Here is a 23,829-nt window from a genome sequence, read left to right as displayed (position 1 = left end):
CAGTTTGCCTGCAATCAGATGATTAGGTGAAATCTGACCAAGTAAATCTTTGAAATGTCTAATTGACAAGGAGGAAATCTAAATTACACTTTTTTTTTTCTTTTTTTGAAAAGAGGTAATCATTCAGGTCTTTGTGAGCTAAGGCCAAACAAACAAAAGAACACTTGCTTTGATGGACTGAATACTGTTATTAGAAGTAAATATGGAAAATGAACAAGACCATGAAAATGTGGAACAGAGCCTCTGTGCCAAGACGAGTGAAGACGAGCTGAATAAGTCCTTCAATCTAGAAGCTTCACTTTCAAAATTCTCTTACATAGATCTGGACAAGGAACTGGAGTTCAAAAATGATCTGGTAAAAATTGCAACTTTTGTCAAGTGATAATGTTTAACCAGTGTTGGTTAGAGTGCGCTTTGTGACCCAGAGACTCTAAGTCTGTCTTTTTTGCATGGGTTAATAGGAGTCTGTGTATAGTTTTTTTGTTTGTTTTTTGCTTTTTTTGTTTGTTTTTTGGATACAGGGTCTCACTCTGTTGTCCAGGTTGGAGTACAGTGGTGCGGACATGGCTCACTGAAGCTTCAACCTCCTGGGCTCAAGTGATCCTCCCGCCTCAGCCTCCCAAGTAGCTGGGACCACAGGTGTGTGCCACCACGCCCACCTAACTTTTAATTTTTTTGTAGAGAGGGTCTTGCCATGTTGCCCAGGCTTGTCTCAAACTCCTGAACTCAAGCACTTCTCCCTTCTTGACCTCCCATGTGTGTAGTTTTATGAGATGACATTACTCTACATTTGTATAGTCCATTACAGTTTATGAAACAGTTTGATTCATGTTGTCATTTGAGCTTCAGAACTCTCACAACACTCTGATAATCCGTTGTATAGATGAAGACACCGGCATACAGCTATGTAAATGACTTCTCAAAGTCACAGAGCCAGTGGTAGGTTCCTTATCTTGCACAGCATTTTTTTTCTCCCTTTGATTTAATATTATGTTAATGGGTTTCTGTGAGTATGAGGATATTTAATGACAAGTTGCTTGACCTAATTATCTCTCACCATAATTTATGAAATAACTAAGAAATATGATGTGAGACTTTTGCTTATTGCTTATGACTTATGTCTAAACTTAGAAAATTAGGAGTTTTCTTAGATGTTGTTTTGTCATGTTTAAGAAAGCAGATGCAGAAGTCTTTCAACAGAACTTTTCTGGAAAGTAGGCTGGGCGTAGTGGCTCATGCCTGTAATTCCAGCACTTTGTGAGGCCGAGATGGGCGGATCACTTAAGGTCAGGAGTTCAAGACCAGCCTGGCCTTATGGTGAAACCCCACCTCTACTAAAAGTACAAAAAAAATTAGCCGGGTGTAGTGGCGTGTGCCTGTAATCCCAGCTCCTCAGGAGGCTGAGGCAGGAGAATTGCTTGAACCTGGGAGGCGGAGGTTGCAGTGAGCTAAGATCGCACCATTGCACTCCCCTGGGCATCACAGCGAGACTCTGTCTCAAGAAAAAAAGCGTTCTGGAAAGGGCTGTCAGGATAGTGCAGTTAGTGCAGGTATGTCCTTGATAGTAACTGAATGTGTAGATAGGAAAGGAAATCACTTTGTAGTCTTGACTTATTACTATGGATTTTTGAGTTGATCATTTTGGTGGTAAGTTTGTCTTTTAATTGATGGTGATTTTAATAAACTGAAACCCCTCACAGTTATAAGGGGAAAGGCATCATTTTGTGAGCATTATTTTTTTTCTTTGTTTAGATTGATGACAAGGAGTTTGATATTCCTCAGGTTGATACTCCTCCAACACTGGAAAGCATACTAAATGAGGTAAGTGAATATTAATGATTACTGTCATTTCGTGGCATTAATATTAATACTTTTTGGATTAGTTATAAATGCACCTAGATGCGCACTATCCAGTAGGGTAGCCACTAGTCATGTGTCAATTTAAAATTAAATTAATTATAATCAAATAAAAATTTAATTCCTTGGCTGTACAAGGCACATTTCAGGTGCTCAATAGCCACCTGTGGCTAGCGGCTACCATGTGGCTAGGGGACAGCATAGATAAAGAGTATTTCCATCATCACAGGAAGTTCTCTTGGACAGCAGTAGTCTAGATTGTGAGCTTCTCAAGGGCATAAACCATCTCTTGTTCATCTTTAGTCTCTGTGCTCAGAACAATGCCTAATACTTGGCAGACTTGAAAATATATTTTATTAAGCGAATCGAGATGCAAAATTTATGTCACTTTTGAGGTTTGTATTATGTGTTGCTAATGGTTAAGTTTTCTCTACCACTGATATTCAAATAGCTTGTCCTCTGACACTAAAGAACATCTTGCAACCTTATAATAAGCTTTATCACTCTTCTACATGAAGAAAACTAATCTTTTATAATTTATCTTATGAATGCCATTTCTATTGAAAAGTTTTTCAGAGTTTTGAAATGATGTTATTCTTTTCTGAATTGGGAGATCAAAGGCTTTCTAAAGGGGCTCTGTGAGAGTTCATGGTTGGTGAAGCACGCCTGTTTTATGTACCCTGCATCTGCTGACAACCCTTCAACTCAGTCTTCTTCATCTTTTAAAACCTTGCTTGGGACTTCCCTTGCAGGTTTTAGCTTCTAATTTGAGAAAGACCTTGCAATGTATAAATCTATTTCAAATCCGCAGTTATGTTTTCCAAAAGATAAGGACCCAAAAGTTCCCCGACAGAAATGCCCACGTATACCAAAGCTCCGAGTGAGTTGGGCCTCTGTCTATCCTATTAGGGTTATAGGCAACACTTTATAGGATACAAACTACTTTCTCTGTCAATTGTGTCTTTTATTTTTCTCGTATGGCTTTTATTTCTATGTTTTATATCAGTTTGATGTTGCTGTTACTTTGAATGTATTTTAACTTTGAATGTGTTTTAACTTCAGAAGTGTTCTATATGTTCTGTGTGAAGACTTAGGCATTTTTAGTTTTGACAAAGAAGGCTTTGGTCCATGAAAGAATATTCTGTTACAGTGAAATGTCCTTTATTTACTTTCTAATATAGAGGAAATCTTTCATTTAGAGGTGAGAAGATTAATTTTAGTCAGTTTTGTTAAAATGGCCTTAATCGCATCCTCATTTCAATTATCTTATTAAGTGTAAAATAAAAATAATCTTAGAGGACTGTGTATAAGGCCTTGTTTGTACATCATTATATAATATCAGCAAAGAAAATAATGCTCATATGAATGAGCTGTAGTTCATAATGAAGGAAAACTGTTCTTGCAAAATAACTTTCTTATCTATGAGTAACAGTAAGTATAGTCATTAGTGGTTTACTAAGAAGATAACACTGTTATCATCCTCAGTAGTAGTTTGAGTGCTTAGTGTATTTGGGTCATGGTGTTAGATGTTGGGGTTATAAAGTGCAATGTGACTCTCTCTGTGCTTGAGAGGGAAATGAGGCTGGGAAGTGGCCAGACTTTACACCTCCAGGGAACCAGGCAAGTCGTAAGTGGAAGAAAACATAGTTCAAATTGTAGACCATTATGAAGACTATAAGGGGGCTCTGGGGAGTACTAAAGAAAATGACTGAAGAGAAAATGAAAAGGGCTGAAGTAGAAAATGTAGATAAGCCCTTTTCTCAGGATATGTGGATGCATATATTCTATAATGTTCATTAATATCAACCTTAAGGGAGACTGGGAAGAAATGGACATCCAAGTTTTTTTTTGTTTTTTTTTGTTTTTGTTTTTTTGAGATGGAGTCTTGCTCTGTCACCCAGGCTGGAGTGCAGTCGCACGATCTTGGCTCACTGCAACCTCCACCTCCCAGGCTCAAGCGATTCTCGTGCCTCAGCCTCCCAAGTAGCTGGGATTACAGGCACCCGCCACCACGCCCAGCTAATTTTTGTGTTTTTAGGAGAGATAGGGTTTCACCATCATGTTGGCCAGGCTGGTCTCAAACTCCTGACCTCAAGTGATCTGCCTGCCTCAGCCTCCCAAAGTCTGGGATTACAGGCATGAGCCACCATACCTGGGCAATACTTTTTAAAGTAGAAATGTAGAGATTACTGAGACATCCTAGATCTCAGAATTTAGGGCGTGAAATAATGTTTCTAGATATTGCTGTCCTTCGAAACTATGCTTCTTCTGAGATTTTAAATTTTGAAATTCCATTCTCTATCACCTTTTTCCCCTATTCCCTTCCATTGAATCTGTGTTTTGGCCTCATTAAGATCAAGTCTTTTGACTCTTTCTAATCTCCCAGTCTCTGATAATAGTCCTGGGTTTACTTCAATCCTGCTATTGGATTGTGCAGCCAGAAATTTCTTTTGAACTTTTCATTGAAGTATATCATACATAGAGGAAGGTGCACAAATCATAAGTGTACACTGTGGTGAATGTTAACAAACTGAACAACCTGTGTAACCAGAATCCAGATAAAGCAACAGAACATTACAGGCCGGGCGCGGTGGCTCAAGCCTGTAATCCCAGCACTTTGGGAGGCCGAGACGGGCGGATCACAAGGTGAGGAGATCAAGACCATCCTGGCTAACCCGGTGAAACCCCGTCTCTACTAAAAATACAAAAAACTAGCTGGGCGAGGTGGCGGGCGCTTGTAGTCCCAGCTACTCGGGAGGCTGAGGCAGGAGAATGGCGTGAACCCGGGAGGCGGAGCTTGCAGTGAGCTGAGATCCGGCCACTGCACTCCAGCCCGGGTGACAGAGCAAGACTCCGTCTCAAAAAAAAAAAAAAAAAAAAAAAAAAAAAAAAAAAAACATTACTAGTACCCCAGAAACTCATCTTGTGTCCTTTTAGTTCCCAAACCCAGAGTAATTACTACTCTAACTTCTACCAGCACTGATTACTTTGCCTGCTTTGAACTTTATATAAATGGAATTATGGAATTATATAGTGTGTAGTCTTCTGTTTCTGAATTCTTTCCCTTAGTATTATGTTTTTAGATTTGTTCACATTACTGTGTAAAATTCTTTGTGAATATACCTTTATTCATTCTACTGTTGATATGTATTTGTGTAGTTTCTAATTTCTGGCTACTATGAAGAGTGCTGCTGTAAATTTTCCTATTCGTGTGTTTTGGCATATACATACTTACACACATTTCTGGGTTTTGTCTGTTTTCATTTTGTTTTTTTTTGAGACAGAGTCTCACTCTATCACCCAGGCTGGAGTGCAGTGGTACGATCAGGGCTCACTGCAACCTCCTCCTCCTGGGTTCAAGTGATTCTCGTGCCTCAGCCTCCCGAGTAGCTGGGATTACCAGCATGTGCCACCACACGTGGCAAAGTTTTTTGTATTTTTATTAGAGACGGGGTTTTGCTATGTTGGCCAGGCTGGTCTCGAACTCCTGACCTCAGGTGATGTGCCTGCCTTGGCCCCCCAAAGTGCTGAGATTACAGGCATGAACCACTGTTCCCAGCTTTATACACATTTCTGTTGGGCATATACCTAGGGGTGGAATTAGTGGGTCATCAGGTATAGTTATATTCAGCTTTAATATATATTGGCACAGTTTTTCAAAGTGGTGGTTTGATATACACTTCCAGCAACAGTGTATGAGATTTCTGATTACTATATCCTTGTAAACTTTTGAATTTTTCTGTCTTTTTCACTTTCATTCTTAACAGATGTGTAGTGCTATCACATCATGATTTTAATTTGAATTTCCCTAAAGACTAATGAAATTGGGTACTTTGACATATGTTTAGATATCTCTTTTGCGAACTGCTTTTTCATATAATTAGCCCACTTCTGTTGTTTTATTTTTTAAGTGATTTATAGGAGTTCTTTATGTATGCTAATACAAGCCCTTTATTTGATATACATATTGCATCTTCTTTCTTTCTGTACATTACCTTTTCACTCTATTAATAGTTTCTTTTGAGGAGCACAAGTTCTTAATATAGTTCAGCTTATTAAAAATTTCCATTTGTGTGCGTGTGTCTGTCCTATTTAAGAAAATTTTTCCAATTCCAAGGTTATGATGATGTTACCCTATTTTGTTCTAACATTTTCATTGTTCCTCTCATATGTAGATCTGTAATTCATCTGGAATTTTTTTTGGGTGTGATAGTGTGAGCTATGAGCCAGCACCATGTACTAAAAAGAGTATTCTCGTCTGGTGTCACTTTTGTTATAAATCAGGTGGATATATAAATACGTGTGGATCTGAGTCCATTGGTGTGTCCATACTTGCCTCAATCTCACATTCTAGTGATTGAAACTTTGTAATAGGTCTTGGTATCTGGTAGTTTAAAATCTTCCAGCTTTGATGTTATTCAAGATTGCCTTTTTTTTTTTTTGCATTTTCATGTAAGTTTTAGAATTAGTTTATCAGTTCACACACACACACACACACACACACACACACATACACAAATCAGCTGAAATTTGAAAGGATCGTGCAGTTTTTTTCACATCAGTTTGGGGATAATTGATACTTTTGCTGTGCAGCAGTAGTTTTAAATTCAGTCTTGACATCTTCACTTCTTTTTTTCCCTTCACTTTTTCTTTCACTTATCTTGTAAGCCTGGCTTGATTAATCTGATCCATTTTCTTTAATTATGTCACCAGACTTTTTAAGAAAATCAAATAACATTTTGATTGACTCTCTTGTTTAAGATCTTGATGCTGCCGTACTTATTTCTGAATTAATTCCTTCCCTTTTCCTACAGCAATTGTTCCAATCTTTACAGCACTCAAGCAACATAGTGTCTTATTGCCAGTCCTAACCCTGTTCTTAGAAGACCTATGTGTAGAGATATCTGAAAAGCAGTTATAAATTTGGACCTAAACCTTGAGAAATGTTGATGCTAAAGACACAGATTTTGGAGTCATTAGATAACATGGTTCTTAAAGCTATAGATATGGGTGAGCTTACTCAAATAGGAAGTACATGAAGTAGGAAGAGAAGAAGAGAGCTTAGAGTATAATCCTGAGGGACAATCATATTTAACGGTTGGGCTGAGAAGAAGCTAGCATGTGACTAATAGGAGGACACATAAATTAGCGGAGAACCAGGAAGGAGAGATGTACCGAAAACCAAAGGAAAAGAAAGTTTCAAGATGTAGGGAATGAGCCAGGCATGGTGGCATGCACCTGTAGTCCCAGCTACTTGGAGGCTGGAGTGGAGGATTGCTTGAGTCCAGGAATTTGAGGCTCCAGTGAGCTGTGATTGTACTGGCCTGGGTGACAGGGAATGGTCAGCAGGGTTAAATGATGCCTGGAGGACAAGAACACGCTAACAGAAAGCAGACCTGTAGATTTGGCTAGTAACATCATCAAGATTGGTAGGAGCTTGTAATGAGTGGAGTCGAGGTAGTGAGTAGACATTAATCTCTCAAGCACGTTGATTGCAAATGGTAAGGCAGAAGGTAGTGCAGCTGAAAGAGACGGTGAGACATCATTCTCTGATATTTGTCGCCCAGAATCAACTTGTGCAAAGCCAAGTACCTCATCCTGCTTTATCTGCCATTTGTCTGCTTTCTAGTTTCAGTGAGTAGAATCACCCTTTGCCTAGTTGTAGAAGCTGGAAACCTTGTACTCTTCTTTGACTTCTCCCTTGCCTCTCCTCCCATCCGTACCCCTACTCAGTCCCCCATTTCAATGGTAACCAGAGACGTTTGATTTTTTTCTCAGTAATGTGTTTCATCATTCCCTCTGTTGACCTCTTCTGCAGCTTCTTAGGTTGGGATCTCCTGTTTCTCCTTGATAGTGCAATGGCTCTCTTACTGGTCCTTAAAGTCTTCTTGTTTCCCCTCATCCATTCTTCATACTGCCCCACTTATCTTTCTAAAACATGGTTCCCATCATGTCTTTCCACTTCTTAAAAATGTCAGTTGCCTTCCCACTGCCTGCTATATATAGTATACTGAATACTCATTAAATGAGTACTGGTTATGTGTCAGGCATTTTACTAGGCACTAGAGGTACAATGATGAACAAGACAGACATGGGCCCTGCTGCCATCTAGTGTAATGGAATATAAGGCTTTTTATGGTTTGGGTACCAGCTTATCTTTCTAGGGTCATCTCCAGCTTCTGCTTATATCCTCCAGACATTTTGGACTACTACTTTCCCATGGACAAAATCTGTATTGTGAAATCACTATGTCTTTCTGCACTGTTTCCTACCCAGAATGCCTTTCTGCTGTCTCCTTGTCATATTTTTTTATAGTAGACTATAGTCAGATGGTGTTTGTTTTCTTCAAATGAGCCATTGGCTGTTAGTTAACTGCTAAATGATCTGTAAAAGCTTGATTTTTAAGAAATATTCAGCCGGGCGCGGTGGCTCAAGCCTGTAATCCCAGCACTTTGGGAGGCCGAGACGGGTGGATCACAAGGTCAGGAGATCGAGACCATCCTGGCTAACATGGTGAAACCCCGTCTCTACTAAAAATACAAAAAACTAGCCCGGCGAGGTGGCGGCGCCTGTAGTCCCAGCTACTCGGGAGGCTGAGGCAGGAGAATGGCGTAAACCCGGGAGGCAGAGCTTGCAGTGAGCTGAGATCTGGCCACTGCACTCCAGCCTGGGTGACAGAGCGAGACTCCGTCTCAAAAAAAAAAAAAAAAAAAAGAAATATTCTATAGCTAACAGTAGTCTGCATAACGGCTTCTGCTTCTTCCTGCTACAAGAAGGAAGTTTTTGGGGTGACTTCTTTGTAGAAAGAAATAGCTATCTAGAATTTAATACTAATAATTCTGTATGGTGCCTTTCTGGTCAATAAGAATGCATGGAATGGAGGTGAAAGGCAGAAATAAGCACTTGTGTGCTCTGGAGAAACCCATTAATACCTGTCTTATTTCACAGAGTATTTGGATTTTGAATGTATTGATTTATCTTCTTCCAATTTAGACTGATGATGAAGATGAGTCTTTTGTTCTTGAGGATCCTACATTGTTAAACATTGATACTATTGATTCTCACTCCTATGATACTTCATCTGTGGCAAGCTCAGATAGTGGTGACAGGACCAACTTAAAAAGGTAGGTATTCATGTGAATCATACTTGCTTACAGTTGAAGTATTTAATTGTTTAAAATGTAAATATTGTACTCTATTGTACTTTTTAAAGTACAATATGGTCTGTTGAAGCCTTGCATAGGAAGTAGAAGGGATATAATATCTTGAAGATTTTGGCACCATTAAGGAAGAAGGTAAAAGGGTAGGTGCTATGACCACTGTCTGGACTCTCGATAGGAAGCCATAATGATAGCCAGGGACTCCCGGAAGCAGGAGAGCCTTTGGAGGAAGTACAAATTAAACCTGGCACAGTGTCCGTGGTGGAAACATGCAGCTTGGTTCACTACCCTTCTGTTCTGCGCACCTTCCTGCACCTCCCTGTCATCTGCATTCTCTAAGATCGGCCTTCCTTCATTCTCTTGGAGTGGGTTCAGAGAATCACAAAGATGATTAAAAATTCAGGAAAAGGACTTCTAAACCTAAATAACTTAAATTTGGGCTGCTTTTCACCTTCTAAGTTCTTGGAGAGAATATGAAAAGGAAAGAGAAGTGGAGGAATCATAAATACATTATTGAATTCATGTGTAACTTTAATATTGATAAAGTGATCTGTTTTTCTTCTTCAATTTTGCCTGTGCCAGTGCTCTTTTCTTTAGGTTATCTCTTATGGGATAGGGGACGTTGCTGAACAGGATGTTATGTTAACCTGTTCGGCAATGTGTCCTTCAAATAGATAAATGTTTTTGATGATATGGTTACTACCTGCTTAAAAGATACGGTGTCATTGGCTGGGCGTGGTCTCTCACGCCTGTAATCCCAGGACTTTGAGAGGCTGAGGCAGGAGGATCACGAGGTCAGGAGATCAAGACCATCCTGGCTAGTACGGTGAAACCCTGTCTCTACTAAAAATTCAAAAAATTAGCTGGGTGTTGGGGCGGGCGCCTGTAGTCCCAGCTACTCGGCGGGAGGCTGAGATAGGAGAATGGCATGAATCTGGGAGGCAGAGCTTGCAGTGAGCCAAGATCGCGCCACTGCACTCCATCCTGGGTGACAGAGGGAGACTCCATCTCTGAATGAATGAATGAATGAATAAATAAATAAATAAATAAATAAAAAGATATGGTGTCACCTTGTCACCTACAAGATTAAGTTAGAACTCCTCTGCATGGCCTCAGTCTGGGCCATGCTTACTGTTTTCACCTAATCTCTAAGCACTCGTACTTCAGCCCTCCTCTCCTAATCCATACCTTTTGTGTGTGTATACCCCCCACACACTGCACACCTTTACATCTTCATATTTCTGCCCATGCTTTTTGCCTGACAAACTCCTAGTCATCCATTAAGGTCAAATTAGTCATCTTCTCTTTTCTATAGCTATCCCTAATGTCCCCCAGATAAACAGAATTAAACTGTTCTTCATTTGCATTTATATGGCACTTAATTCATATTTCTAGTGTAACATTTATTCTTTAGAGTTACTTCTCAGCCTCTCTAAGCTATGAGATCCTTGACAGTAGTAACTGTGACTTTCTTATTTTTGTATTCCCAGAGCATACTTCTAGTCATACAGAGTAGGTGCTCAGTAATGTTGGGTACAAGTTTAAAAGTTACTTTTTATATGAGGATGAGTAGAGGGGGGATTTGAGGAAGTGGTTGAAGAATGAGAGGATGGTCATAGGAGGAGCAGCAGCGCAGGAAAGGTGAGCAAGGCAGTAGGGTAATGTAGACTTGCAGGCTGGAGGAGTGCTCTGTAGTCAGGCTTCTGGAGAACATGAGAACCTACTGTCGCATTTCCTAAGGTGGGCATGGAGCAGTTTGAATCGTGAGAAAGGAATGGTGATTTGATTCATTTTCCTGCTTGTGCTTCTTTGAGGTTCAAGGCGGGTTTAATACGTTTTAAGGTGGGATTGTTAGATACTTCATACATCTTTTAAAAACAGATCTAACAAATAACATACAATGTTGTCTTCTGCTTTTTGTGTGTGTGTGTTTTCTTTCAAAGCATTGGGACCTCACCTTTTCCCCTTTTTTTTGTCTGTTTTTAAATGTTTTTCTTTATTTTTAGGAAGAAGAAATTACCTGATTCTTTTTCACTCCATGGATCAGTTATGCGCCATTCACTTTTGAAGGGAATTTCTGCCCAGATAGTGTCTGCAGCTGTAAGTATTTTGTTTTTTTTCCCTCAACTTTGTAACCTGCAATGGCATAATAAAGTAGGAATGAGCATAAAACAAAATACAGCACTTCTCTTGGCCCGAGGCTTAAGAAAAATAGAATCTGGCTTTCATGGTTTTTGTGTGATGATTTTTGACTCATAAGACATGGCTACACGTCTTGACATAGAAATTAGTGCAGCCATGAAAATAAAGTTCTGCTCAGAGTCTAGGCTGTGCCTAAATGAAATATGGCAGCAAGCCGAAAATAAATACTATATCTGCCTTTTCTTTAAATTCCTTTTCAGTTTAGTTGCCATCTTGTGTATTTGTTGAGATTGTGTGCTTTTTTTTTTTTTTACTCTTTTCATATGGAGAAATGATTGATCAGAATCTTTTACAACTTGAATGATTTTTTTATAATTCACAAAAGTATTTTCATGCCCCTTATTTCTTTTATTCTTACAACTTGGAAAGTAGGTAAAGCTGTATTCTATTTTACAAATGAGAAGATAGGCCCAGAAAGGTAATAGTAACTTGTCTTAGATCATTCTGTTAGGAGGTAGCAAGGCATTTATTCAAAACTGGGGTTTCTGGCTTCAAGTGTAGTGCCTCTGTTGTGAACTGGAGGTGGCACTGGTGAATGTGGCCAATGTGTGAAATGGCTGGGACAGAATATTTGTGGCCTTTTTTGAAAATTATGTAGAGCACTGGGTTAACGTAAACAGTATTTAATGGTCCATAGATGGCAGACTTTTCATTTGACACTATCAGACTTTTCTTTTGACCTCAAAGCCCGTAGTTTTATGTAGTCTTTCAGTTTTGGTTTTCTGAATACAATGTATAGATTCTATATATAATGATAATGACAGATTTATACTCCAGGAAGTTTGATGTGTTTTTATGTTCTTTTTGGGGCATTTAATCGGCATTTTGCATATCCAAGTTGGACAAGAAATAAAAGTTTGGATTTTTCACGAGGGTAAGAGATTGATACAGAATTACAGGATACCACAATTGCATTTCAATTTTAAGATTTATCAGAAAAAGCCCTTAGTGCAAATACCAAAAAAAAAAAAAAAAGCTGTAACAATTGGTGTATCCTGACCTAGCTCATATATCATGAAGTAAATTTAAATAGCGAGATGCTCAACAAGCAATGGAGGAAACCTGGGCAATTGTTTTTCCTCTTTTAGGTGGAGAGTAACTCATAGTTGCTAGAATGGGAACCACCTGTTGAGGATTACATTTCCATGACGTTTTCTGAATTTAATCCTTATGTAGGTGATGAAATTCATTCCTTTCAAAATCAAGATGAACCAGAACAGTCATTTGACCCACCTGTGCAGTTTTAAAAATATTTTGAATATTGGAGACTGAGCTAAAACTCAGACTCTGAACAATGATTAGATAAATCTGTTATTTAAAAGGGTTTCTCCTTCCCCTTGAAGAGGAGGGGAAATTCTAATAAATCCCAGAGTGTTTGCATTCTGTTTTTATTTCATTGCTATGGCTGAGCTCCTTTGGTATGTTAAAATGAAAACTGCCTTTCCTGTGACAGTCATCATACGGTGCCTTCCTATTTTTGGATTACCAGCTCAATTTAAATTGCATGCTTTCCTGTGATGGTTGGTTTATTAACATGTAAAGCTAGTTATATTTTTGGATATTTCTCCCTGAATAATTGCTCAATAGCGCCTTCAGCCATGTGGTTAGTGATGTTATTAGGGCTGCTTTGGGCCTTGATCACAGTTTTGGGGTTCATGCATGGAAAACTCTTAGGAGAGATGAAATTTTTGCACTTGTGAAGCTCGTTTTTTAATTTGGGATCCTTTTCAAAGTCGTGTGACATGTGACTATACTTTAAAATAATTCAAAGTGACTCTTTTTTTTTTTTAAGGATCTTTATTATTTTTATAATCAACTTTAAAATACCAGAGATAGCTTAGTGTAGTGTTTTTTTCAAAATGTGTCCGCTGTATAACAATCTCCTAGGGTACTGATTAAATTGCAGATTCCTGGGGCTCACCCCAGACCTACAGAATCCCAGGCATACAGGTATCCCAGGTGATTCTCATGCATTTTGGCTTTTGAGAACTACCATTAGATACTGCAACACCAGTACTAAAATTCTGTAATCTCTACAATGCTTCCAAATATCTGTGTTTTTTTAGCTTTTGAAGTCAGGCGACTTCTGATTTCATTATTCAGGCTCTATTTTGAATACAGAATAGGCCTTCGAATAACATCATTTTGTTCAATGTCATTTTGTTATAATGTTAATGAAGAAAAAACAATTGGTTTAAGTTGTTTTGCTTAAAGTCACAGTTTTCAAGAACTTACTAACAACCTTAAGTGAGGTCTTGCTAGAGTTTATGACCTTTATCTGCTGTCCCATTTCTCTTTTTCCCTGTCTAGATGCAAATCAATCATTTATCAACTATGTATTACATGCTTCTTAATTGTCGAGCATTATGTTAGGCATGTTTGACACACAGATATATATACACTCAAAGTTGGATAGATGCTGCTATATGCAAGCTCTTTGCTACTACTGTACTGTATCACTACAAACTCTTAGGGTTATTTAAAGCTATGTAAGCATAGAATTGATACTCTTCCATATTTATTTGATTCTTCACATTTAATTTGATCCTCAGGACAGCTAACTGAGGTAAATAGGGCAGTATTTGCTATTTCTTTGAACAGATGAGGAGACTAATATTCAGAAAAGTTAGGTGACTTTTCGAATGCCATGTAGTTACCGGTAGGGAGGTGGGACTAGCACTTCTTTATGTTTTAATTTCTTATGCTTGAGAACTGACTTAATATACCCTGTTGGGGTTTATTTAGAGGTTATTGGGTAATTGCTAGATAGGAAAGTCCTACTTAGTAGTAGAAACATCTTTAGCATGTTTACTTTTCTCGAATCTTTATGTACTCCTACTGTTTTGACCCCATAGTACTTATAGTTTATTCAAGTACAGAAAATGGAACGTCTTTCCTCTTTTTCCTTTGCATTTCCGTTATAATCAGTACCCTCCCTGAGGCATCTTACTTAGTAAAGGCACTTATATGCTTAGTAAAATAAAGCAATCCTCTTTCATGCCCTTTGTATTTTGTTGATATATATAGCTTTTGTAATTTCTCTTAGATGGGGGCAACAATAAAGGTTCCACCTCTAATCTAAATTGATTTGGACCAAAGTGTATGTAAAGCAAGAGCCTTATACCATTTTCTGTTTTAAAAATGAGAATATTTTTCAAATACTTTCTTTAAAATTTCATTTAGGACAAAGTAGATGCTGGCTTGCCTACAGCAATTGTAAGTATACTTGAACTTTTTAAAGGTAAGCTTTTTATTTGATTGGGTTTTCTTAGATTTATTATTATATTGTTCAAAATATTACATAAGTTATTATGGTAATAAATTCATAAGTCATTTTACTACCAGTAATCAGGTTTAACATTTGTCCATGTTGAGTGCTTTCTTTTTTCCTAATTTTTTACTTTTTAGGGTTTTGTTTGAGAAGCAGATAATGGAGTAATATTAGCCTTCTCCAGGTTTATTTGTTTGTGGTACCACCCTGCCCAAGTAAATTTACTTCTTCTGTGATTTGGCTCCCCTTCCATAAAGAGTGGAAAGCATCATTTGATTGGATCACTTTGTGGTAAATAGCACATTTAACAGCTCTGGATTCCGTTGCCAGGCTTGCCAAATAGAACTCTGCTGCAGTATTGTAGAGAACTAGGGGATATTAAAAACATACTGGTTCTCTCTCTTCTTGTCTTCCTCCAGTGCCTTTTTAGCTTTCCTTTTAGTCAGTCTTTGGTAAGGAAGTGGGTGAGTTTTCAACACTTTGGATGCCTTTAGGCTCCTGTGGATAAACTGGAGAATTGTGTTCTCATCTCTTCCCCACGCCTTGTAGGAAGCTCTTGGTTGGGTAGCATAAGTGCCTCTTACTTTGCCTGGACCCCTGATTTTTTATTTGAAAGTTGCTTTAGAGGAAGCTAAGTGGGCCGGGCGCGGTGGCTCAAGCCTGTAATCCCAGCACTTTGGGAGGCCGAGACGGGCGGATCACGAGGTCAGGAGATCAAGACCATCCTGGCTAACACGGTGAAACCCCATCTCTACTAAAAATACAAAAAACTAGCTGGGTGACCTGGCGGGCGCCTGTAGTCCCAGCTACTCGGGAGGCTGAGGCAGGAGAATGGCGTGAACCCGGGAGGCGGAGCTTGCAGTGAGCTGAGATCCGGCCACTGCACTCCAGCCTGGGCGACAGAGCGAGACTCCGTCTCAAAAAAAAAAAAAAAAAAAAAAAAAAAAAAGAGGAAGCTAAGTGGCATGTTATTGCCTATAATGTTGAACATATGATATTTTGATAGTGTTACTCCTAGAGTAAATTTGGAGGGATTCTCAGAAATAAAATGTCCTGAGTTTCATTTCCCGTTTTGCCTCCTGGATGAAATTCTTCTTATTTACAATAGTTTGTATGTCATCTGGTGCCTAGAGGAAGGAAGGCCAACAAATTCAACTCTGATTATTTCAAGATTCTTAATGTAGTATCTTAAAATGTAATCTTCCCTTTTGTTTTCAGGCAGTGTCCAGTCTGATAGCAGTGGGTACATCTCATGGATTGGCTTTAATATTTGGTAAATTTTTTAAGTGCTTTCCTGCTTTTAAATATTGTCCTTCTGGGTTTTATAATGTCCTTTAATCACAGTTTATATAGTGTACTTGATTTTCTTGAACAAAACCAGAAAAACTTGAAAAGTAGCAGTCAATATTTTTATAGCTAAAAATTATTTGACTCACAGCTTTGTTTTGCTGCTTATTGCAAGTTTGTTTTCTTCTTCATGAATTTATAAGCTATCATATCTATTGATCTCTCTGCAAACCTAGACACAAAGAATAAAGTTGAGGGGAACCTTGGGTTATCATCTTGTCTGCCTCCGGTTGTTGGTGGTGGGGATTTTTGATTCTGAATCACGTTCCAGTAATGGGTATTCTAAAAGATCTTCAGGAAAACAGGCTTTCTCAGTAATTTTCAGGAGCTCTCACTGACAATAAGCTTTTTAAAAAATTTCCATTGTAAATTGCTCTAAACCGAAATTTTTTTGGCCTGTAATCACATTGCTTTCTTGGTTGAAAGAGAACTAGTTTTATTTGTATAGTAGAAGATAATTGTATTTTCTCATTTTTTTCTACCTGAGACTAAATGACTATAGTTTCATTAAACCTTCTTTGTTTTTGAATTCAATGTATGAGTAGAATATTTTGTTCTTTTTAAATTTAAAAACTATTAGACTTTTGTGGCCGGGCATGGCGGCTCATGCTTGTAATTCTAGCACTTTGGGAGGCTGAGGCAGGTGGATCATCTGAGGTCAGGAGTTCGAGACCAGCCTGGCCAACATGGTGAAACCCTGTGTCTACTGAAAAAAATTAACTGGATATGATGGCGGATGCATGTAATCCCAGCTCCTCGGGAGGCTGAGGCAGGAGAATCGCATGAACCCAGGAGGCTGAGGTTGCAGTGAGCCGAGATTGTGCCACCACGCTCCAGCCTGGGCAACAGAGTGAGACTCCGTCTCAAAATAAATAAATAAATAAAAAATAAAAAACTGTTAGATTTTTTTGAGGGGTCATTTTTAGTATTCTCTTCTGGATATTAAGTTGTTTCATCTCCCTTAAATGAAAGACTTGATGACACTGTATTTAGTAAGGAATCTACAGACTATTTTATATGGATTACCTGAGAATTCTTAATAGCAGAACCACAATTTGACTTCTGTGGGGCCTTGCATCCTTATTTACCGTATAAGTGGATAACTAGTTATTTTCTGTTGGTTTTGAATGATTTGACTTACTATTATGAATTTTGTATTATGACAAAAGCTTTTTAAAATGTAATTGTAAAACCTAGTCTTTTCAAAGGTAATTGATTTAAATAATAGAGTTTTATTATTTGGGGACCAGAAGAGTAGAAACAAAATTATAATTCCCTTGAAGGAATTTAGAATTGGTTGAAAAAGACTTAAAACCTAGATAGTTGATATATATTCATAGTAGAAAATATAGAAAATAGAGATGAGCAAAAAGTTGAAGATATACCAAATCCTGCCATCCAGGAATAATCCCTAACATTTTTTGTATGTAACCTTTTGGTCTTTTTTTTCTGTACTTGTATATATGTATCTATACATCTTCAAATGGGATCATGTTAATTTGTAAACTGCTTTTCATGATAATGCATATCTTTCCATGAAGTTATATATTTTGTCTGTAACATTTTTAATGGCTACATAGTATTCTATTAAATGGATTCTTCCTAATTTACTTAATCATTTCCTACTATAAGACATTTAAGTTGTTTGTAAACATATAGTACTGTGATGAACATCTTTGTTACTACATTTCTGTGTCCATGATTACTTATTTAGGACAGATATTCCTAAAAGTGGAATTGCTTGGATTAGGAGATGAACATGAAGAATTTTGATATGTATTATCTAATGGCCCTCTAGAAAAGTTCTATCAGCCTTCTCTTCTATCAGGTGTTCAGAATGGTGGTCTTCCTGTGGGGCATAATTAATGTTAGATAAATAGAATTTTGGGAAAGAATCTTAGGTCGTTTAGTTCAGTCCCCTTATTTTACTTCTGAGGCGATTGAGGACCAGAGAGGTTAAGTGACATGCACAGAGCCAAGTTCAGCCAAGTTCATTGAGGAATGCTGAATCCTGTATAAGTGTATTTCCACTATTCTAAGCAATTCTGCTATCCTGAGAGAAAAGGAGGCCAATTCTAAGATAAGAAGAAAAGAATAAAAGAACTAAGGTGAAGGAGAATAGATTATAATGCATATATTTGTCAGCAGATTGCATGTTGATTTTTTGTTCCCACTTACCAGTACTCACTTCTCACCTCTATCTGCTTTAACATCCCTTTCTTGTCAATGTTGTAAGAATATGTGACTGCTTATAATCAAACTCAAGTATAGCTTACTGCAAACAAATTAAAGTGAATACTTAACAAACAAAAACTAACAGAGGGAAAGACAACATTGTCTTTTGATACTGTCTTTTTAATTTCCTTGGGCCTGGTTCCTGATTTTTTTTTTCTTTTTAAAGACCCAGCAGCTTTCCTGTAGATATGAGAAAATAATAATCTTTCATTACAGTCTCATGGAAAAGAAAGTATTTCAAAGTGAACATTTTGAGAAAGAATCATAATATTCTGGTTGTGCTTTGGGTATTGATAGTGTGGCTAATACATTTTACTCATTACTGTTTATAGGAATCAGATGTTTGGACAATGTGTTTTAACAAATGGATTAAAATATGCTTGAAAGCCTGGGAACAAATGGCAGAGTAATAATACTATAAAGTGTCTAGAGGCCTGGGTTAGATCTCATCTCTGTTAAACATCTGTGTTGATCATAGGAGAAAGTGTAACAGGAAGAGCTATACTTGTTTAAGTACTATGTTTCTCTTGGAAACAGAGGCCCAGGTCGTTAAGATAGAAACTATTATAAGTTTCTTGGAGACTGATGTTTATTGCCTCTTCTTAAGTAATTATAGGCATACAGCTTTTAAAAAAATATATTGGTACTTACCTTATACAGAGTCTCAAAAGTTCAGATCTTAATAAAGATGTTTCCCCATCCCAGGGCCCTTAGTTTTCCTCTTTTTTTTGGTTGTTAGTGTACTTTAGTAGATTATCTTTTTGAAATTGTTTTTGTTTTTATCTAACTTAAACATGGATTTACTTACTTTGCTATAATGAGAGTATTATGGATTTTTTTCCCTATAACGCATAGCTGAGCATAATCATAAATGCTAGAGACATCAGTTAATCACATTTAGTATCATTCCCACAGATAACTAAAGCTTGTCACGTATATTCTTGAAATTTTTTACTTGCCTTTTCTTCGAACTTTGAACTGATTTCTTGCTTTTCTTTCTCTCTCTTGATCTTTTCTTCATGGATTCAAAAGGAAAAGGTATAGTAAGTAATTTTAGTTTGCATGAATGGTTTCTTTTCTTTTGGCCTTTTTAATGTTGGAAGAATGCTACCAATTATAGTCAGTGTCCTCTTATGAAATGCTTATTGAAAAAAAAGCAGCTAATTGAAAAATTAGTTAAGCGGGAAATTGTAAAAAACTATAAGTATATATATACCTTCAATGTTTTAAATGAAAATACATAAATTTTCATTTTTCCTTGATCTTCTGATGCAGTCCCAAACGTTTTCTTTGAGTTTGTATTTGCCACTTGGAGTCCTGAAGTATCTTTTTTGGCATAAACTTTATCATTAATGGGTCATGCAAAATTTGCCATTTTAAGTTTTAAAAATGAGGTAAAAACTTAAGCACCTGTGAATCAATCATTGCATGCAAAATCCTGTTATATTATGAACACCTTATTTTGTGACAGTTTTGTAAAGAAACTCATCTTTACCAAGTTTTTCTAACTCATCCATTTAATGTTCATGGAAACAACAGCTCTTTCTTTTTCACTCTGTTTCATTAGTTTATTTACTGTTTAAGTTTTAAAGTACAGTAACATTACAGTGGCATGAACAGGCTTGGGAATGAATACAGCTGACTCATAGTAAGCGTCAGCATTCTGGAAGATATCCAACTAGCCATGGGGATTCAGTATGCCCTGGGTTCAGTCAATAATCCTTACAGAGGGAAGGAGAACTTGAATTCTGTGAGTTGGTTTGATGGAGGTCAGGTAAAAGTGCTTCTGTTTTATGATCATTGATGAAAAATGTTTCCTGATTAGATCTTTTCTCCCTTGGTCCTAGAGAATATTTTAGTGTGAATAAAGGATAAGAAAAGGCCAGATGTGGTGGCTCACGCTTGTAATCCCAGCACTTTGGGAGACCAGGGTGGGTGGATCATTTGAGGACAGGAGTTCAAGACCAGCCTGGCCAACATAGTGAAACCCGTCTCTACTAAAAATACAAAAATTAGCCAGGTGTGGTGACACGTACCTGTAATCCCAGCTACTTGGGAGACTGAGGCAGTAGAATTGCTTGAACACAGGAAGTGGAGGCTGCAGTGAGCCGAGATCGTGCCAGCCTGGGTGACGGAGTGAGACTCTGTCAAAAAAAAAAAAAAAAAAAGATAAGAAAAGAGTAGCATTAAAGAATAGTGAATATTGGCCAATAAAGGTAGAGTTCCACACACACAATTAAATTGGATTCCTGCTAGGATGTAGGTATTTCCTTCTTCGATAGTCTTTAGGAACTAATTAAAACTAATTGAGGGTAAAGAAATAGAGGATTGGGCTAATTTTGGTATATGGAAAGAGTTAACAGAAATTCTTGAAGTATGTTCAAATTTAGATTTTAGGGCTGTTACAGACTTTGTACATTATTTGTGACTTTTCTTTGCTATTCAGCATATTACTCTTAAGTCCAGAATATGCTGAGGAGATCTACTCTAAGCAAAGTGTACTTTGAAAGACATACTAATAAAAGATACAGCTATAATTCAGGGCAATGCCAAATAGATGTGGTGTTTGTGATATTTGGCCTTCAAGTTATCTAAATAAATTGGTAAGCTATATTACTGTCATAAACAATAATTCCTTGCATTTGTGCCATTTGATGATTTTCTAATTTTTCATAGACAAAACTCTTTGTCGACTCAGTGAAGTTTATAAGAAAGGTGATAGTCTCATTGCATATTTCTTGCCAGGGTAACCATTATTAAGACCCTGCAATTTTTTTAAAACACAAATTTGACAGTACTAATCAAATATACCTTTATGTGACTTTGAAATGAAATTAGATATACTGTTAATTTAATAACTTTTTCCAACTGTAGACAAAGGAGACTTCAGAGAGGAGGAGGAGAATAGAATTTTTCCTTCTAAATTCATGAAATCAAGAGTAATCTGGAGTAGCTCTCATTTTCACCTTGTGTCCAGGTCATTTTGTTCTTTACATGTATCCATGGAATTTAAGTATTTTGAAGAGGTTTTATGTTTATTTTGCTTAAATATCATTTCCCAGAATTGTCCAGAATTTTCTGGACTACAGAATGTTTAGTTACTCTAGCAGGAGAAACCTCTTCAATAAAACTGCTTTCTTCTTTCCACAGAAAGTCTACCTTTTCTGAATTTAGTCTAGATTATATAACAGCAAGTTTGTTAAAATGGTACTATAAGGATAGAATGTATGAAGAGGAGTGGCCAGGCACGGTGGCTCAAGCCTGTAATCTCAGCACTTTGGGAGGCTGAGGTGGGCGGATCACCTAAGATCGGGAGTTCGAGACCAGCCTGACTAACATGGAGAAACCCCGTCTCTACTAAAAGTACAAAATTAGCTGGGTGTGTTGACGCATGCCTGTAATCCCAGCTACTTGGGAGGCTGAGGCAGGAGAATAGCTTGAACCTGGGAGGTGGAGGTTGCTATGAGCTGAGATCGTGCCATTGCACTCCAGTCTGGGCAACAAGAGCGAAACTCCGTCTCAAAAAAAAAAAAAAAAAAAAAAAAAACGAATGTATGAAGATAGTAATAAGAGTTTGATAAATATCTTTATGGAGTCAAAGTAGATTACATTTGTTACACTGACCATCATGTCTCTCACCATCCCTGCTGTTTTTTTTAAATGTATATATGAATGTAATCTATAAATTAGCTTGTGATGAGCACTTAATACTATTCAGGGGACACTGAATTGGTTCCTTGGTGCATTATCTTACTTTACTCATTTATTCCTCTTAGCAACACAGTGAGATAATAGGCATTTTCTACATTTTACAGATGAAGATAGGGAGGCTTAGTGAATTTAAGTAACATTCCTAAAATTACCAAGACATGCTGTAGTTGTAAGGCTTGTAACTATCTGTGAGGTAGGGGTGGAATTAAAATCCAGGTATCTGGTTTCATAGTCACGATACCTTCTAAAGGGACGTTATAAAAACAACAAATACATTGTAAAAAATCAAGAAAAAAGTTGAGAATGTTTCCATTAACAGATTTGTGGGCTGTAAATTTAATCTATATTTCAGGAATGGCTAAGATTGATAATTTACTTCCCTGTCTTAGCTAGCTGATGGTATGTGGGAACAGCAGTCAGGAAAGCACGGTCATGTTTGGTTTTTAATTTAGAAGTTATGTCCTTTTCTTTCCCTCATTTCGTCCATTGCCACTCTTTTCTATTTCCTCTCATGGTACCCTTACTCTCTTTGTTATCATATCCTCAGTTCTCCTGTGCATACTTCCTGTGCCTGAAATAGTTTGATATAAAGTATGAACATTGTTAAATTATAAAGTAGTAGTGAGAGTCTTTAAGTATTGGTGAATCAGAACTCTGTGAAGTTTGGATGTCAAAGCAGGGACTACAGAGGATCTTGGTAGTATGCTGCTTAGATATCGCTCTGTGCCTGGAAGGCAAGCGGTCCAAACTCCAGGGTATGAAATTTCATACCAACTCTATCCTTGTCCTCTTACTTTCAGTCCATCTGTTAGCTATACATGTGACCCAGAGTAGAGGTATATATGGAATACTATTGCCCAACCATCATATCATGACAGTTTGCAAATTAAGATATGTGGAAAATCCACTAACTATACAGGGTGGCTCTGATGAAATAAGGATCATGCGAAACATTATTTTAAGTAGGTAGTTTTGGAAGAGCAAAATAAAATGTGATGTTATATTTAGAGTCAGGAAAATTATAGAATAAAGGGAAATTTTATAATTTGGATTAAATCAAGGAAGGGTGAAAAAATTGTAAGGGGGAGAACAGTCAGGATGTATTGAAAAATATCTGTAGTTGTAAAACTCTAGATGTGAATAAAGACAGTAACTTTTAAAATACATCAGACCTTGTATATTTATGAGTTTTATTCCTTTTCAATGTTCACCTTGGAAAGCTAAAATCCAAAATGAGTGAAAAAAATCGAGTATTTTCTGTGTGCTATGTAGTTACACTCATTGTTTCAGAACTCTTTTTTGGGAAGGGGGCATTACTATTTAAGTCTGTTTATGAGCACAGAAAAATACTCTTACAGTATTCACTTTGAATGGACAAAAGGACTGACCTGATATTATTCCTTAGACCTGAGAATGAATGACTGTGTCTGATAACTAGATTTACTCTTATAGAAGGAGAACTGGCAAATGTGAAAGCTTTTCAGATGATGGTCAGATGCCTTCTAAGCACAAGGCATTAAGCAAGGTACTTTGGGAGTGTTAATTCAGCCATGATCTTAGCCCTCAGAGAGGTCATAGTGTAATAGGGGAAGTAAGACATACCCCCAAATTTGCACGTAGATAATTAAGGGAGGCACAAACAGTGCTGGGGAAGTTGAGAAAACTCCAGTTTGTGGAAATATGGTGTTTTTTGCTTTTTTCTAAATAGTTATATTTTGTAGGCATGCCTTCTGACATTTAAATTTTTAATTTCATTGTTTTCAAGTGTGTATAATAATGAACTCTAGACAAAATAAACATTGCCTAGGAGAAACCCTAGAGAAATTTCTTTTAATTATTAGATAACAGAATTTAATAAATATTTGAGTGCCTCCTGGAGAAATCGGAGGTGATTAAGGCAAGATCCTCACCCTTACCAAACTTGATCTAATAGATATTTGAATTACTTGCTTTTAGCTTTTTGTTGTTGTTGTTGTTGTTGTTGTTGTTGTTTGAGACAGAGTCTTGCTCTGTCGCCCAGGCTGGAATGCAGTGGCATGATCTTGG

The 23,829-nt window shown here is 37.4% G+C and overlaps 1 protein-coding gene across 2 annotated transcripts in view; it reads left to right on the top strand.

The window, feature by feature from the left end:
- VPS8 (VPS8 subunit of CORVET complex) overlaps nt 1-23,829 on the top strand; it is a 263,309-nt gene that overhangs the window by 12,812 nt on the left and 226,668 nt on the right. For both annotated transcript variants that reach the window (XM_030931118.1, XM_030931123.1), the window contains exons 2-7: nt 114-355; nt 1,753-1,821; nt 8,851-8,981; nt 11,024-11,117; nt 14,403-14,435; nt 15,709-15,763. In XM_030931118.1, the coding sequence (XP_030786978.1) occupies nt 203-355; nt 1,753-1,821; nt 8,851-8,981; nt 11,024-11,117; nt 14,403-14,435; nt 15,709-15,763 (535 nt within the window). In that variant the 5' untranslated portion in view covers nt 114-202. The remainder of the gene's footprint in view (nt 1-113; nt 356-1,752; nt 1,822-8,850; nt 8,982-11,023; nt 11,118-14,402; nt 14,436-15,708; nt 15,764-23,829) is intronic.

This window comes from Rhinopithecus roxellana, chromosome 1 (assembly GCF_007565055.1).
Source record: "Rhinopithecus roxellana isolate Shanxi Qingling chromosome 1, ASM756505v1, whole genome shotgun sequence".
NCBI classification, from domain to species: Eukaryota; Metazoa; Chordata; class Mammalia; order Primates; family Cercopithecidae; genus Rhinopithecus; species Rhinopithecus roxellana.
This window is presented reverse-complemented; position numbering and strand designations above follow the sequence as displayed.